This window comes from Alosa alosa, chromosome 13 (genome assembly GCF_017589495.1).
Source record: "Alosa alosa isolate M-15738 ecotype Scorff River chromosome 13, AALO_Geno_1.1, whole genome shotgun sequence".
Taxonomy (NCBI): Eukaryota; Metazoa; Chordata; class Actinopteri; order Clupeiformes; family Clupeidae; genus Alosa; species Alosa alosa.
In genome coordinates this window covers 8,623,116-8,641,042 of record NC_063201.1, presented here as the reverse complement: position 1 = coordinate 8,641,042, position 17,927 = coordinate 8,623,116, and the positions used below count along the sequence as shown (strand labels likewise).

General features: G+C 43.4%; 2 protein-coding genes across 2 annotated transcripts in view; both read right to left on the bottom strand.

The window, feature by feature from the left end:
- Positions 1 to 634: 634 nt before the first annotated feature.
- si:ch211-120k19.1 (uncharacterized protein LOC563199 homolog) lies at positions 635 to 2,864 on the bottom strand. Its single transcript, XM_048262113.1, has 6 exons — positions 2,762 to 2,864; positions 2,227 to 2,370; positions 1,713 to 2,104; positions 1,392 to 1,462; positions 1,121 to 1,150; positions 635 to 1,016 (listed from the first exon to the last, which is right to left on the bottom strand). Exons 3-6 carry the CDS (start codon positions 2,098 to 2,100, stop codon positions 885 to 887), a joined length of 621 nt encoding a protein of 206 aa, XP_048118070.1. The 5' UTR covers positions 2,101 to 2,104; positions 2,227 to 2,370; positions 2,762 to 2,864; the 3' UTR covers positions 635 to 884.
- Positions 2,865 to 8,773: 5,909 nt separating this feature from the next.
- Positions 8,774 to 17,927, bottom strand: part of myh14 (myosin, heavy chain 14, non-muscle) — a 49,462-nt gene continuing 40,308 nt past the window's right edge. Inside the window, exons 43-45 of the mRNA XM_048262114.1 lie at positions 17,306 to 17,478; positions 13,996 to 14,019; positions 8,774 to 12,388 (exon numbers count right to left, since the gene is read on the bottom strand). Coding sequence (XP_048118071.1) covers positions 12,199 to 12,388; positions 13,996 to 14,019; positions 17,306 to 17,478 — 387 coding nt within the window. The 3' untranslated portion in view covers positions 8,774 to 12,198. The remainder of the gene's footprint in view (positions 12,389 to 13,995; positions 14,020 to 17,305; positions 17,479 to 17,927) is intronic.

The window sequence follows — 17,927 nt, the reverse complement described above, 5'->3', positions numbered from 1 at the left end:
AAAAAGCACTGGTAGTTTATTTACGGGCGATTTATACAGACAGTATCTTCACAAAGTTTATTTGCAGCCATCTTGAATTTAGTCACGATAAATTCGAAAGCAACAAGTAAGAATGAACAGCTATGATAGGGATCAGATTCCAAAATAATTCAGTGGAAATGCATGGGATTCCAGTTGCTGCTACTGGAAGAAACTGGAATCCATGCATTTCCACTGAATTATTTTTGGAATCTGATCCCTTTATCATACCAGTTCATTCTTACTGCTGCTCGAATTTATCGCGACTAAATTCAAGATGGCTGCAAACGCCAAACTTCGTGGAAGATACTGTCTGTATAAATCGCCTTGTAAGTAAACTACCAGTGCTTTTTCAAAGTTCTCAATGTCTTGTTTTAAATGTCAGGGCCCCTCGAAGTCTACCAATGAAGTGTGGAGATACATTGAGCCCTCGTGAAATGAGTGTAAAACAGTGATTTATTTGCATGGCTAGCCCGATGTCAAGCACCACTATTGAAAAAGCTGTTGGTAGCATCGGGCTAACTAGCCAGATTTTGGAGTGCAGGGGACAAGCCGAGATGGGCTTTGAGACATAATGCTCACACTCAGTATCATGTTTCAATACACTTTAGGTCAATATCACATCGGAATTCTCCTTTAAGTCTTTGTACAGATGGCTTAGGCTGTTTTATAGATCCAGGTAGTAAAGACAATTACGCATTTTTATTTGCAGTTTAAAAATATTTGAATGATAAACAGATTTAGCATCAATTTCATTGAAAATACCTCTTTAATGCATGAACATCATCCTGTATGTTTATTTATGGTCTAGTGGTCTTTCAGGAGATACGTTTGGTCCCTCTGTCTTGTGTTATTTTTCAAAAGCTCTAGGAGGAGGAACTAGGCTCAGAGTCACTTTTAAGCTGGCGAAAATGACAAAGAAAAACTGTCCATGTAAGAGCAACGCCTCCCACAAACACTGTGCGTGCCACGGGCGGGACCAGAGAGAAATTCACAGCCTGAGAGAAGGAAACAAGCATAACAGATTAAATGTATAATAATATGATGTGGCTAATTAGAAAAATACTCATTTGTTATTGGGTGATTGTGATTATAAGGCTACCTGCATTGTAGACCAGTAGACCACTCCAGTCTGGAAGAGAAGAGAAGATTTGGCTCACATTCACACGGATGCACTATGGACACCTCAGCCTTACATATTAACATTCAATTCAAATCAAGTTTCGATTTCGATACATGACAAGAAGCCTGTGTTCTAGTCAGTGCTCTTAACTCCAAACTGTAGCTTTAGCTTCGTTTTGTAGCTGGGTGGTGTGTACACTGTGCATATGGCTGTCTGATTGTGTTTTGTCAGTTCACAGAGCTTAGCTTACCTTATAGGAGGTCCAGAATTTATTTCTCCAGTCTTCAAAAGGATCCTCTTTCCCTTCAAGTGCACTGAGGCCTGTGGGGAGCAAGCGCATTAATTATGTTCCGAAATGTCTCATAGCCTTATCAGTGTTGCATATATTGTTGAATATAGGGGATGCATATATTAACAAATGATTAAGGTTTGTGAGATGTTTTGCTCATGTGTTATATTGGGGATTATTGTGTAAAAACCTGGCTGATGAGGACATATGAAGAATGCACTGATGGTGGTGTATTGGGGATTGTTGTGTAGGACATATAGCAGCTGTTTGATGAGGACATACCTATGAAGAATGCACTGATGGTGGCAGGGGCTGCGACTAGTTGATCCACCACCACTTTAAGGGTCACTCGCTTGACTCCGCCCCCTGGCCACATCCTCTCCAATGCCCTCAGCCAGTGGTAATTGAAGTTGGCATGGAAACAGAACCCAACCAGTGCCACTCGAGCAGTCTGACTCCAGTTGATGCCAGACACAGGGGCATCGCGAGACACGGTTCCTGTCTCACGGTCCCCTGCTACAGCGCGCTGTCCCTGCGGGCTGCTGGCGTGCACCTGCTGTCCTCCCAGCATGCATTGATGAATGAGGTCGGCGGAGGCAAACAGAGCCGTGTAGCCCGTGATGTTACTGAGGTACGGGTGGGATCTGAACAAAGCCCAGGCTCTGCTCATGATGTCTGCTTACAGAAAGAGTCAAAAGAAATTATTCAGTAGCCTTTTTTGATGAATTCTAAGATGGTCAATTCTAGCATTTGGTTAATGGACAGAAAAAAATGAGACAAAACAAATTACCCTTACCGACTGTGTTCAGACAGGGCAACACGTGTAGAAAATCAGATTTTTCTCCTATTGGGCCTGAGGAACAGTCAGGGGTGGGCCTTCACAGTTTTCAGCCAATGAGTGTGGAGACCTTACCAGCTGAGTGATATGTTGATCAAAGTTCTAAGGGGCCAAGGCAGGCCAAAGCATGTCAGATAAGGTATAAGCTGTTAATGTAGGAAGCTGAGAAATATACAGCTGGTCAGCTGCCTATGAACAAGCTGTTCAAATGGGTCCCACTCAGGGACACAGTAACTGCTTTTAGGTCAAATAATCTAACAGTGGCATTCTGCAACAAACTGTCACTCAAGTAAAACTGAATACATTTTATATCAACAGACATAATGTAGGCTACACTACGACTGTGTTAACTGCTGTGATATTAAAGCAGTATTGAGTGATTGATTATTAGATTATTAAGAGTGTTACATAGAAGGATACACGATTCATGATACAAGGCATCAGCATACTCTTAATAAACACATTACACTGATAAAACACCTGTGCAACTCACCGATAAAACACCTGTGTGACACCATGTGTGACAGTGTGCCAACAGTCATTCACACAAGCTCACACACACTTGTGTACACGCTCACAGTCACACACACATCCAGAGTGTCTCATAGAGGAAGATGTTATGTGTTTATTGGTGGCTGCTCCTTCAGGTCAAGGCAGCTGTGTGAGCACATGTGTGTTCTGGGTAAATATAGTGCACCAGAGGCCACTCCTCGCTCCTTGGGTTACCGACTGCCCTCTGTCATACACTCCATGGCCACATGAGGGCGCACCATGGGGGATTGGAGGCAAGCAAAAACAATGCCTCAATGGGTTTATCTTAGGGTTTTCAACCAGAGGCCCACTGGTGGTCTGTGAAAGAATTGCAGGTGGCCTCTGCCATTGTGCATTATATGATTAAATGATGCGGTTTCTGTGGAAATCATTTTCTATTCAGCAGTGGTTCTCAGGTTGCTTTCTCAGTCAGAAGGTGGTACGGTCACAACCAGCCCTGTTCTATAACACATTTACAAGACACTGGTGTGTCTAGCCTTTTGTGTTGAAATATCTCTTTGAATATCTCTAGAACAATATTAGAATGAACAAGTGTGCACACACTGCTGTAAATGTTTTTCCCCCCTCATAAATATGAATCATTTGGTCCCAGAGCAAATGATTGTAGCTGATGGTGACATTTGGTCGGAGTCTTACCAGCTGCTGCTGAAGGGATGTGGCATCAAATGACATATATCTTTTGTAACTGGAATGAGCTATATATACATGATACATATGAATAGTCTTTAATTAAACTTCTTACAATTGATTTGAGAAGGTGAAGAACAGATGTCTTCATTGCATGAAGAAATAATAATCCCAGGTTGGAGGTAAATCTGTGGTCTGGCGACCTTTCTGCCTGTGACAGGTCTGCTTTGTGACGTTGATGAGACTTTCATCTCAACAGCTCCTCTGAGGCGATACAAAGCTAATTCTCCACCACATCCTTGCACAGATGGGACTTGTGGCGTGACACCGGGGCAATTTGTGTGTAGCAACTGGGTGAGCTCTCCGGTGGGAGAATGCGCTAATTAGGGCCAGAGTTTAAGTTGATCAATTAAGGACTCGTTAATGCCGTTAACATCTCGACTGGTGCGCTTCAGAGCACCTCTGTTTAACAAGCGGTCTTTAGAACTCTGACAATGCAGTGGCTGCCCACTCGTGTATGGCCAGTTGACTTCCCTTTAATTGCCACCTTTTCTGCCTTAACCTCCTCTCCCACTTCCCCTGCCACCCACCACCATTGTGAGCTCCAGTCTTTATTGAAGCACAGTCCACAGAGAGGTCCTTCCATTAACCATCAATAACACCCCCCACTCCCAACCAAGACCACCCCTACCTCTCATTCTCCCTCTCTCTCCTCTCATATTCACCATTCTGTTTCTCCTGTCTCTCTCTCTCTCTCTTTCTCTCCTGTCATTCACTTGCGTTCATTGACATTGCTTGATGCCTCCATCCAGCCATGCATGCATCCATACACACAGATAGGAAAGGTGGATGAGCATTTTCTCTTTTTTACATGAGAATAAAGTTTTTTATCTTGAGCTGAACTGGAACAAGTTCTTGTAGACTGAATGATTTGGGTATTTTAACAGGACAGCATCCCTCAGGGCAAGAAACACAGGATACAGTCAACACGGGTAAGCTATTTTAAGAAATATGTGTGCATGTGCAATGTAAATATAAAATACATTATATTGTATTGTGTTGGCAACAGGCATTTTGCTTGAACTTTTGTCTTGACTGGGATTGGATTGGCTTCAGCATTTCCCTTAGAGACCCTTGCCTACAAATGTACCTGCCTAGTATTGTGTTGCTGCATGCTGAATCATAATGCAGAATATGTCCACATCTGTGTGTTTACATATAGGAGACAAGAACATAACTAACTTTGCATATTTTAAAGTGGGATGCATGCATCAGAATAGATATAATAAGCATATTGCTAGCATCATTTTGTGTCAATTCTTAGATGAACTAAGAATTATCATTTTTTTTATCCGGTGTAAATCCATATTTAATGATACATAATGCTGGAAACACACACACACACACACACACACACACACACACACACACACACACACACACTCACACATAAGCTGGACATTTTAATAGAGCTTATCATAATGTAATTAAAAAAAAAACACTTTAATCAAGCACCCTTCAGTGAAAACATATGCTTATGCTGCTATCAAGTCATGCTATCCGACTAGCTTGTGTAGGTGTTGGCTGACAACTATTATGCAGCTGTCACTCAAAACTCCCAACTTTGGAAATGGCATTTGAAAAATTTCAATTGAAATATATTTCATTATAAACATATTTGCCACACTTGAATTCTTGGTCATCTTACACACGTGCACATACCCACTGCATAAGGTCAGGCACATCTTTTCTTCCTGTCTTTTCTAACAGACCTCTTTTTTGACCCCTTGACAGCCATGCGTTCATACCGCAGTATGAACTTTGATCCTGCCATTGAGCATGGGGGGCCCTGGGGCCGTGACCTTTTCACCTTTGTGACCTCGGCAGCATGTCACATGATGCGGACTCTGCAGAAGCCTCGGAAGAACCGACCTTCCAAAAGACAGGTCAACCACCGCAGGTTCCTCCACAACATGATCCAAAGGTAAAGATATACTAAGGACAGGAAGAGAGAAGGGGAGAGGTACATGGGAGACATCTCACCTTAAGTCCAACTTGCCTCTTTGATGTAGAATGTTAGTTTAGATGAAACGTTCATGAACTCATTACTTAAGGCCTATACGACATTAGTGCTGTGGAATGCGCTCACTTCACAGGAAGTTACAAGATGTGCACTCTTCACAGGAAGTTTGCTGACATTGAAGCAGCCAATCACCAGCTGTCCTCTGCCCTGTTTTCTTCATCAAACAACCAGTCAGATTCCCTTTCTCCTTCCCAGCCAACCAATAACCACTCACCTGAAGCATCCAAAGCAGGTACTGTCCACCCCATTTCTCAAAATAATTTCTCAAAATAATTTCATAAAACTAATTTCAGGGACTGAGCTTTTTATGTGTTCTTTATATCCACCAGACATCTCAGTTTCCTCACCACAGAGAGGAGATGGTGTCAGTCACCCCGAGACAGCTGCTGACCTGTGGGTCCTGGATACTCACACTGACGCTACAGAAGAGGAGACAGTCCTTCCAGACCATCCCCCTGGCATTCACTATAGCAGCCAAAGTCTGACAGCCCCTCATTGTACTACAACTGCAGGTGGAACTATGTCACGTGACCAAACACTCACAGACTGCCAGCCATCAGATCACACCTTAGCACATCCGTCCGACACATCCTGTGAAGATACCCACTGTGATTCTGCTTTGACTGGTCTAGGTAGTTCGCCCCACTTGACAAACATGCTAGAGGTGGATGACCTCTCCCAGTGGCTGGACAGCACAAGTAACTTTCAGAGTACAAGTTCACGTCCACTCACCCCCAAATCTCCAGACGTGTCAGAAGAGCTTCTTCTTCAGCCCAGCCTGGACGGGGCGATGTGTGACTTTGGGTCATCCTCGCCGAACATCCCTCCCCTCTCTCTGAACACCTGGGATTTTGGGATCCAGATGTTCACAGGCTCAGATCGGACCCCCAATCAACAGCCCAGCCTATACCCTGGTGACCTTCAGATGGACATCAGTGGCAACCTGGACCTCTTTGACTCTGAGGAGGAGAGAAGTGACCAACAGGATGCCCAAGACTCACAGATCACCATGGCAACTCCCTGGAGTTCTTATTTTGATAGAGGGTCACCCTTCAGGGTCCAAGATGGCGGCACAATTCCAAGTACTCAGAGCAATGGCTGCATTATAAAGCAACAAGTCAGCATTTATGGGGTACAAGATGAAGACTCATACTTAACCACTGGGAGTAACAGTAGCGCTCACACAGCTGACATCTTTAAAGGTGAGGAGACACAGAAACGAGGCCTCCAGAGGGCCAGTCTGACCCATGACCCTGAGGACAGGTCTGATAACCTCTATGGTGCCAGAGGCATGGACATCACCAGACCCAGGGGCCCTCTGCATCACTTAAACTATTTGCTGACATGTGGAGAGGGTACAGAAGGCTATGAAGGTGAGCCAGAGAAAAGACATCTCCCATATAAAGAGCTTCACGTGGACCACCATGATGGCTACCATCCTTTCAGTGATACCCAAGATCAAGGCTACAACTATGATGAAATCTGCTCTTCTCGAAATGTAACCATCAAAGACCAGGGGGCAACCCTGAGCTCAAGTCTGAGCAGCCTCCCTGGTGAGGAATTCTGGGTAGACAAGCCCAAAGAGGCCTCAAAACCACCTCCAGGCACCAGGGCTACTACGCTGGCTGAACCATACAATTCAGACAGTCAATCACTTTCACAGTCAAGAGACGAAGTTTCAACACAGTGGGACTACATTACGGGCTGTGTAGAAGTCCCGTCCGGCTTAAGGTCAGCTGTGCCAGGTGACGTCCCTCAGCCACAACACACGGCCACAGAGGCAAGTGCTACATGCATTCAAGTAGCGGGATATCCTTCTTGTTCTGAACACCTCCACAGATCAGGGGCATCGGCTGCACTGGCCATCTCACTCACAGACTCTGCTCATGGTCCCCTCCCAGGTGTGCAGAGCTTGTGCCTGCAGAATGACCACGCCTCTTTGTGGTCCAGCAGCTGTTCTCTTCATTGTTCAACTCCCTTTGTGGGTGTGGCAGTGTCATTCCCCGCCCCTCCACCACAACCACGGCCCTGTCAGGTTGCAACCCCACCCCTCAATGATGACTTATTTAGTGACATCATGGAGGAGGAGATGAGCATAAATCTAACGAAAAGCTCCTGTGGTTTTCACTTAGCCTCACATATTTAGCACAGCTTAACATTTGCATTTTAGTTAGGATTGATAAAGTTCTGATTTTGCAGTGTAAAGTTTGAGTGATTATGAACTTGGATGGAGAAAGACCAGTTTTAAATGTGATTTGAAACTATGTTAAATGTAATTTAATTTCTGTAGTGTTTTTATGTAGCAAACTTGTCTTCTCGAATTTGTGAAGCTTTAAAGGAAATATGAGTGAAACAAGAAATGTCATGTATTGAGGTATCATTGAGCTCCATTAGCACGGCTGGGTGTTCTATGTGCAATTGGACATGCGTCATGTCTGGGTATGTGTCTGTGGCCTATCTTCTTCCAGTGTCGCCTTAAAGTGCACTAAAGCAGACAACTTGGTTAAGTTATTTATTGGGTTTATATATTTTAATAAATGTGTTATCCCACTGTTGTTTATATTTATTCATGACCTACAGTACATGAGGTGCATGTTTCATCAGTATGTGTAGTGTACTCTGTTACAGTCACACCTGTTTACTTGACTAACACTAACCCCTTAGAGTCAAACCTGTTTACTTGACTAACTCTACCCCTTAGAGTCAAACCTGTTTACTTGACTAACACTAACCCCTCACAGTCAAACCTGTTTACTTGACTAACTCCAACCCTTACAGTCAAACCTCTTTACTTGACTAACACTAACCCCTCACAGTCAAACATGTTTACTTGACTAACTCTAACCCTTACAGTCAAACCTGTTTACTTGACTAACACTAACCCCTTACAGTCAAACCTGTTTACTTGACTAACTCTACCCCTTAGTCAAACGTAATCCTAACCTTTACAGTCAAACCAGTGGCTTAGCTGCTCTGATGGCTTAGTTAAAGGTCCGGTTCTAATCACACTCTTTGTCTAATTCAGCACATTTCTTTTCAGCCCTTTAACTCTAAAGTGATGAACTATGAGAAACACAGATTCAATACCAAGACATAAAAAACTCCAGCCACTCAACATTGAGCTCAAATATTAACAGCCTTTCACTGCAACCACGGACTGCATCTAACTATAAAACAAAGCCATGGGCTTTTCTATAGGATGACACACATATTGTACACACCAAATTACAAACGCAGACCAAATCAGAGAAAAAACTTTTAATCAGAGTATTACATCATGGTACACTGCATTATAAACCAGTGATCGAACGCCAATGAAGCTGACCCATACCAGGGCTGCTCCACTGTCCATGAGTGTGTACGACGAGTGTCCATTTCAGCGATCAGACATTCTTGACACAAAGTAAGAACTGGGCCGGGCTGTACAAAGTAAAGCAGGATAACATTAAAACATAAGACACAGGAAAAGGTTACAGAAGCGTTGCCACAACACTTTCACTTGTTTTAGTGCAAAGCTTTACAGTAGAGATCAATTAATGCACTTCATCCTCCTCTCATTAGGGGGAACTGTCTACACTCACAAAGTGCCTTGTGGCAGTGACCAGTCCTGGGCCTATGATGTGATGCTGGCCTATAAGGCTCCTTCTGAGACTATTGTGACACTACTGTGTTCGTCCCCCAGACACACTGAGCCAGGGGTCAAAGGTCAGGCTCATATCAACTCGAGGCAACTGCAGTTGAACAGTTTTAATGGAATTTGAAGTGAAACAGACCACTCTTAGCCTTGGCCAGCACACACACATGGCCCTGACTGTCCCCTGCCTAAAGATATGAAGGGCTGTCTTCAGGGAGAACCATTCAATTAATCTAATTTATAATAAAGGAAACAAGCTGACAAGAGAGTCACTCTTGATGAAGCACTGTCTGATATGTTGTGACTTCATGTAAAAGGAATAAAATGCTACAGCTTCAAGGACTGAGTAAATGGATAGGAATGACAATCGAGAGGCGTAGAGCCATGGACAGGGGGCTAGCGGGAGGCCAGCATGCTTGAACTGATAACACAATCAGGACTTCTTGTCACCAGTTAAAGCTAACACATTGCATTAATGTGCCAAGAACAGTCTTATCCCTTCTAACTTTACACAATCAGGAACGTGGGTCTTTCTTACTCTCCTTCTCTGCTGGGCATGAAGTACTAAACATTCGTCACTAACCTACATATATAAAGCTACTCTATCTCTCCGGCTCAGAGAGGGGCACCATTCAGGGTTCATCGAGGCAGGAAATGAGCACTGAGGGTCTTTGTGACCTCTATGAAAACACTTGGTAAAAACAAGGGGGCTTTTGCATGGAAAGAGCAAAGGATGTTCCAAAATGGGAACTAGAATCTTTCTTCTATACATCTCCAGTAATGCCACACTAGTCTACAGTCGCTAGTCTATCCTACCGTCGTCTATCTGTTTGTCCCTTTTTCTCATCCATGCGCCTGATATTTGGTAAAACAAAACAAAACAAAAAAAGCTTTACTCCATAAATATTTTACATCATTAAAAAAATTACATTGTACATTACGTCCGTTTGATAAGAAGAACAAGACCTTTACATTTATGATATGGTTGTAATGAGAATGGCTAGCAGTCTCTGATACAGATTATTAAAAGATTCAGACCTTTATTTTGACATTTAGATTTTCGATCCACACAAACCCTTAAACTGACCTACAACAAAGAGCAGCTGACTCTGGGGAGCCTTAGGGCTGAGCAACACCAGGCGTGTAAGTGAAGCGCTCCGTTCGCGTTGCGTCTGCTGCAACAATTAGCTTCCATTATAATCAATGGAAGTAGCTACACCAGACGTGACAGTGGGGCGTACTTTCGAACAAAAATAGACCATTCATCTAAAATGGATTTTACGCGTCGCGAACGGAACGTTTCAGTTACGCGCCTGGTGTAGCTCATACCTTATGCCCACATCTGGGCCACGTCTGAATGGAGTCTGGGACGGACGTGGCCCTAACATCTGGTTACATGTATGAGCCCTAACATCTGGTTACATGTATGGGCCCTAACATCTGGTTACATGTATGTCTGCATGATCTGAACTGCATTAGATCCGGATCTTGTGGCCCTGATCTGAGCCATATCAGTTCCGGAGTCAGCTGCTCTCCGTATCCTGGTCATCATCTCCTGCTGATAATCAGTCTCTCAGGCTGGGTGCCTCCCTCCCTACCTACTAGCAGAGATCCCTCACCTCCACAGGGTCACCTCACCTGCCTCACCACACACCTGTGCCGAGCCGAATCCCCACCGAGCTGCTCTGTGACCCCCAGCCTGATAGGATTCTACTGCCCTCTCCCTCCTGTCCCTACCCCAGACAGCAGCATCTAACAGCGCCGCCCTGGAGGATAAGCTACAGCAGCACACTTCAGGCAGATCTTATGCTAGAGGACGTCAGCACAGCCCAGAGACACAGAAGAACAGAAAGCATAAATAAATACACACATTGTACCTTGGGTTAGAAAACTCACAGACTGACTGACGTATGAATGACATTGATCCTGCCTGCCCGAATGAGAGGCGGTTATGTTAAGACATATGTTAAGGAATTATTCTAGCTAGAGATCTATCTATATGACCTGTCCCTCTACAGTACCTAGTCTTCCTATCCTATCTAATGGACGAGGCCTCAGTATGCGTTACCGTGGTCACTGGGTGAAGACAGCAGAAACAAGTTTATATGCTCGACATGAAAGCGCTCGAGGGAAGCCATATGGTCATCTATATATACTGTAGTTCCAGAGTTGACTTAGGCTCAATATTACCAGAATATGTTCTTATAAAGTAACTCTTGGCTTTGTTATTGGTTTATGCATATAACTTTATCACAGTAAACGTGTTCTTATTTCTCTTTCTCACATACTCACTCAGCTGACCTACATTTGCACCAATATGCAGTGCCAGTGCATTATGGCTTATAATACCGTACATGTGCGTTTCAGGTTTCCAAATAAAATTTTCGTACAAATTGATTTCGATCCTGCTCATAAATACTTCAGTGGATTTTTTAAAACAGAAAATTCCTTCTGCTTCTTCATCTAACTGATAGGCGTCAAGAAGACGCATAGTTCTATGAAAGTGAGAAAGAGAAAAGGTACAGGTTCAGGTAGATAAATGACTCATTTCTCAGGCCCGCGGTGAACACGTAATACTGAGAGGGCAGCCTGCTTTCACGGGACCCTGGACTCTTTTTTTAAGATGAAGTATGACCATGTTATCACTTGTACAGCTGATTGCCTTAATAAACATGCAGATTGCCCTTAGAGACGCTTAGTAGGACTGAACAAGCGCTTAGGTAGAGAAGCTGTCTCCGTGCTGCCACTGGGCGCCTAATGCACTGCATTACCACCGGGCTTTATTGGGTTCCTCTGGGAGGTGTAGTCCCCCAAGAAGTCAAATTGTAGTTCTTTTTGTCATGTCATTATTTTACACTGCCACCAATTAATCTTGCGCCTGTTTTTGAATCCGAATTGGGTTCTTCTTTTGTTGATTGGCCTTTGACGTCTGTCTGACTGCGGCTTTGCCTCTGGTGGCGTGGAGGCTGCCGCAGGGTTCGGTTCGTTTCTGTCCTGCAGCGGGCCTGGCACTGCGGAGGTGGGCCTGCCTCTCTCACTCGGCGTCGTTGACAGTGTAGGGGGGCGGGGGCCCCAGGCTGTGCTCCGAGGGTGTGGGGGTTCCTGGGGGGCCCGTGGATGGGGTGGGGGAGGCGGGGGGCTCTTCCGAGTCAGAGTTCTCCAGAGAGAGGTCGTCCACCAGTGCACGCCGTCCGGCACGCATGGAGAGGGGCAGGGCAGCGCGTCTGAGATGGAGGGAAAGAACGACAATGTACAGTTAGAGGAGTCACAGGAGGTGCCTTCGTAAATCACATCCATCAGATATAAAGGGCCATTTATAGAGTTAAAATCAACTGGCTACAGGAAGGAACTATTAAACAAGTAAACAACTTAGCCTACTGAGTAAACAACTTAGCCTACTGAGTAACAAGCCTATTTTGAGCGACAGTAGCTGTGAAACAACAATAACTGTATAAGAAAACTAAAGTATAACCTAAATCTATATAGTCTAGTCACTATACAGGGATTACTATTGGTGGAATAAAAGCAGCTGCTTCACATTCAAACTCACAAGGAGAGGAAACCACTGATTACAGCATTGGATTATTTTGGAATTGATTGCAAAAGGGCAGGCTGTGAAGCAGGAGGAGAGGGGAAGAAAGCAGAAGAGAGGAAAGCAGAGCAGAAGAGAAGAGACGAGAGAGGAGAGCTGTGGGGAGATCCTCTCAATGTTGCTGCTTTTTAGCAGAGTCAGATCAGGGCTAGTTCTGTTCACATGGACTGGAGACCCAGATTGAGCTCTTACTTTCCCTACCATTCACATATATGGACTTCATCTTGGTCTGGGTTAACTGATTACATCATGATTACATCATGCAGGCTACTTGTGCTCAGTTGCTGTCTTCACCTGACTTGCTAACTCGAATAACTTGATTTGACTAACACACAGCTCGGAGTCAAGATGAAATCTAGACTTAGGACCAACATTTTCTCAGATGCTTTCTGCTAACTGATCACTTATTTTTTACATTTCAAAATCTGGGAAAGTCTTTCAGCTAATTTTAATTGTTTCTATGTTGTTTTTTTAATAATTACTTTTTTAACACTTTTAAATTATTGCCCTTTTATGCTTTTATGTACTATTACCTTGTGTGTTTTTATGTTTTCTTATTATTCTTATTCTTATTATTTTATTGTTATTCTTTACTTTTTAAACTATTCTTTGACTATTGCCCTTCTATGCTTTTATCAACTATTCCTGTTTGCTTTTGTTTATGTAAAGCACATTGAATGACCTCTGTGTATGAAATGCGCTCTATAAATAAAGTTGACTTGACTTGACAGCGATGTGACGAGGCTTCAGGTAAGAGTGTTAGGAGTAGACACAGAGTTTGCCAGGAAACAGCACAGATCCCAATAACAGCTGATCCTGGGAAGGATTTGCACCAAACCGTGGCCTGATCATGGCCAGTCTAGGGCTAGATTAAAGACAGTCTAGGGCTGGATTAGAGCCAGTCTAGGGCTAGATTAGAGCCAGTCTAGGGCTGGATTAGAGTCAGTCTAGGGCTAGATTAGAGCCAGTCTAGGGCTGGATTAGGGACAGTATAGGGCTAGATTAGAGCCAGGTGAGGCCCTGGACAAATTAGAGAGAGCCGATTACCAGATTAGAGCCAGTCTAGGCCAGATCGAATCGAGAGTCAGCTGTATTCTGAAATATTCACCTGGCCAAAAGGAACCAACAGACCCAGATTGTAAATACCCAATCACATTCAAATCACCAGACACATAAAGGTGTGTCTCTCTCATACACACAGACACACACACACAAACACACTCACACATACAGACCTACATTTCAGGTCTCCATTCTGGCACGCTGAGTTGAGTTGAGAGACACACATGGACATAATGATGTCAGACATGGATGAGAGGATGAAACACACACACACACACACACACACACACACACACACACACACATACAAATGTTATCACACACATGGACATAATGATATCAGACATGGATGGGTGGATGAATAACACAGATGCACACACACACAAATGTTATCACACACAGTTATACCAACACCTAAACATGGACACACACAACTCTTGATGATTACACGCACAACTCACATTCTCACAGTAAATAAACAATAATGTAAGTAAATAATAACAAATGATAATGTGAGTAAATAAGTGAAAAATAAATGTTCATGAAATAAACAGATAATGAGAATGTGTCTCCTTTTCTCTTTGGCCATTGGCCTCTGTTCATTGGCCTCTGTTCATTGGCTTGATCTAAAGTTGAGATGGATATTTCTTTGGCCATTGGCCTCTGTTCATTGGCTTGATCTAAAGTTGAGATGGATATTTTTTTTGACTTCATGTTCAACAAAACATTAGGGCTGTCACCGTTAACGTGTTAATCGTGATGCGATTAAGGACCACGCATAACACGTTATTTTTTTTAATCACATTAATCACGTGCCATTATTTTATTATTTTACATTGTCACTTGCTCTGTTGTCAACAATCCCATTTGGCTGCTACTATTTTGACCCTTTGATGCACCACATTTGATGTTTCTTGTTCTCAAACTGTCACAGACACTTCGTAGTAGGCTTCTGCCTAGCCCTCCTCCTCCTGTTGTTATGGAGATAAGTTATGGAGATAATAAACACCAACGCAGTTCTTAACTCACAAGTGACATGAGTGCGGCACACTCGGCTTTCAACATTCAATTAGCCTACATTAGATTCTGTTGTTCTTAATACAACTCTGCACACCAGCATCGCATTTTGCCATCGCCAAAATCACGATTCAGTTCTATTTTGTCGGGCGCCACTCTATACAATCCATTGTTCATCCAGTGTTTGCCAGTTAAAAACTTCGGCGCTGATGTGCGTGGCAAGTGACAGTGCACTCATCTCGGCTCCGGTGTTGGCTCAGTCCACATGAAATTAAAATATCACGAAGCACTTCAAGTTTAAGCTATAATCTACGAGGTAAACATTGTTTACACTCCTACACTGTTACACGTGAACTGAACATAGTTAATGGACTAGGCTATTTCTGTTAGCAAGAGTGAACTTTGAATATTTCTGTTAGCACTTCACTGAAATGTGCTGTAGGCATAGGCGTGCATACATAGACACTAGGTGGTGCTAAAGCACTAGGAAGTTTGCCCTTTATCAACGAAAATGCCCTTTTGAAACTTGTTTTTTTCTTTTCTTTTTTTTTATTATTAATATTATTAAGATTTTACTGAGGTCGGTTTTGAAATGATCTTTTGAAAACCTGAGCAATTAAAAACGACTGAAACAATGCCCCGAAATGAGCCACCTCCTTGCGCACGCACACCCGACCTATCTCTCTTCCTTTGTCACGTGAACTCGCGCGGTCGCGCGCAGGGCACGTACGCGTCTTCAGATAGCAGGCATGGTCGCTGACAGGCTGCTTCTCCCGTGCCCCATCAGCCAGGTAACATACAGATCAAGCTAAATCTTACAGTTTGACCTCTAAGCCCAACATGTAATAATTTTGTTGTGCAGTAAAATGTCTCATTCAGCACCAAACAAGCATTTTTGCCGACTGGTCACCTGATAAACTAGTTAGATGAAGCTAGATAAAGTTTTACGCAGTAGCCCAAATCAATGATAGATAACGTGACGACCACATACAAATAGGCAAATTTGTTAGGCAACAATTTATTTGTGACAGAAGAAACGGGAAGTTCCCCATTACTGCCCATCTGCATTCATGTAATGTCAGTCAGTAGTCCACTATAACTCCTCGTACTGTTTGGTCTCTTTATTGTCTTACAGATCAAGTAAAATCGTACAGTTTGCCCTCTAAGCCCAACGTGTAATAATTTTATTGTGCAGTAAAATGTCTCATTCAGCATCAAACAACTAAGCATTTTTAGCCGACTGGACACCTGATAAAGTTTTACGCTGTAGCCCAAGTCAATGACAGATAACGTGAGTACGACCACATAGGCTACAAATAATTTCGGTAGAATTTGCAATTGCAAATCTATGTGTTAAGACGAACGTTTTCTGTTGTATAGGTTTTGTTAGGCAACATAAATTAACACATTTTGGTCTCTTTATTGCCTTAATTGTATATTGATTTACTAATTGCAGCACAAGTCAAATTTCATTCAACATGTGCGTGTAATTTTTTTTTTTATAATTAAGTATTTCACGTGCGCTAAAAAGTGCCCCCTCCCCCCCTCCTGAGCACCTGCCCCCCAAAATGTCTGTGCACGCCACTGGCTGTAGGCCAACATTTTGCATACACTTTTGCATATTTCTCAATATGAAAAGTTCCTTATTTTCAACTGAACTCTAAAGATGTGAATATACTGTAGGCTATATGGAGTATTTTTTGTTTGTTATGCCCTTTATGTGTGTACATTTTGTGCATGCACTTGTGCTGTAGCATTTATTTCATTTTATATCAGCTATATTTCTGAAGAATACAATGTGTTACTTCAGGCCCGATGCACATTTTTTGTTTAAATTTATTTGATGCACATTTTTTGTTAAAATGTATTTGAATTAATCAAATGTCTTAAAGTTAAGTTCATAAAGTAACATCCTTTGCTTTCATTTGATTCCCAATCAAGATACACTGGTAAAATGGCTTTACGTTGTTAATATGGACTTCTGGAATGTTTAGAAATGTAAAATAATAGAATTTTAATCATGTGATAAAATATGTGATTAACTATAGAAATTCTGTGATTAATCGCAAGAAAAACTGAATCGTTTGACAACCCTACAAAATTTGATAACTCCATCCATGAGCTAGCTGATTAGTTTGGTATGTCTGCTCAAGTATCTGAGCTGGCTGCATAGCAAGGTGATCTCTCGAGTCATGGCTAGGTGTGTGTGTGTGTGAGAAACTGAGCTGGTTGAGTAGCTAGGTGATTTCTCAGGTCATGGTCGGTGTGTGTGTGTGTGTGTCTGTTTGTGTGTATGTGTGTGTGTACCTGAGCTGGCTGCGTAGCGAGGTGATTTTTCAGGTCATGGTGGTGTGTGTGTGTGTGTGTGTGTGTGTGTGTGTGTGTGTGTGTACCTGAGCTGGCTGCGCAGCGAGGTGATCTCTCGGGGTCAAGGTCCAGTGTGTGTGTGTTTGTGTGTGTGTGTGTGTACCTGAGCTGGCTACGTAGCGTGGTGATCTCTCTAGTCATGGTCTGGCTGCTGTCACTCATCTCCTCTAGCTCACGCTGGAGTTTCCTGCGCTGGGCGTTGGAGCGCGAGTTGTCCTCCTCCACCTCCTCCAGCTGACGCTTCAGCTGACGCAGACGCACCATCGACTTATCCAGCTGGGGTGGGGAGGGGGTGCAGAGAGACAAAAAGAGAAAGAGAGAAAGAGAGAGAGAAAGAGAGAGAGATGGAGTGATGAGAGGAACAAGTGTGAAGTAGAAAAGGTAGAGGTAGAAGTGAGGAGGAGAGGGAGGACGAGAGGTAGGAAGAGAGGGAGGAAAAATATAAAGAATATCAGTTGAGTAAAGAACACAGTTCAGGGTCAGTCAGAAGAGTTCAGCGCTACCTGTCCTCTCTCTACAGTAGTGTGTGTGTGTGTGTGTGTGTGTATGTGTGAGTGTGTGTGTGTGCATGTGTGAGTGTGTGTGTGTGCGTGTGTGTGAGTGTGTGTGTGTGTGTGTGTGTGTGTGAGTGTGTGTGTGTGAGGTCTACCTGCTCTGTGTGTCCCCCCTCTACAGTACAGTAGAGTGTGTGTGTGTGTGTGTGTGTGTGTGTGTGAGTGTGTGTG

Excerpts from the sequence above, each read along its gene's own strand:
- si:ch211-120k19.1 (XM_048262113.1), bottom strand. The coding sequence starts at position 2,100 with ATGAGCAGAGCCTGGGCTTTGTTCAGATCCCACCCGTACCTCAGTAAC. Across the intron at positions 1,463-1,712 it reads CATCAGTGCATTCTTCATAG|GCCTCAGTGCACTTGAAGGG; the intron begins GTATGTCCTCAT and ends TGCTCCCCACAG. Across the intron at positions 1,017-1,120 it reads TCTACTGGTCTACAATGCAG|GCTGTGAATTTCTCTCTGGT; the intron begins GTAGCCTTATAA and ends TCCTTCTCTCAG.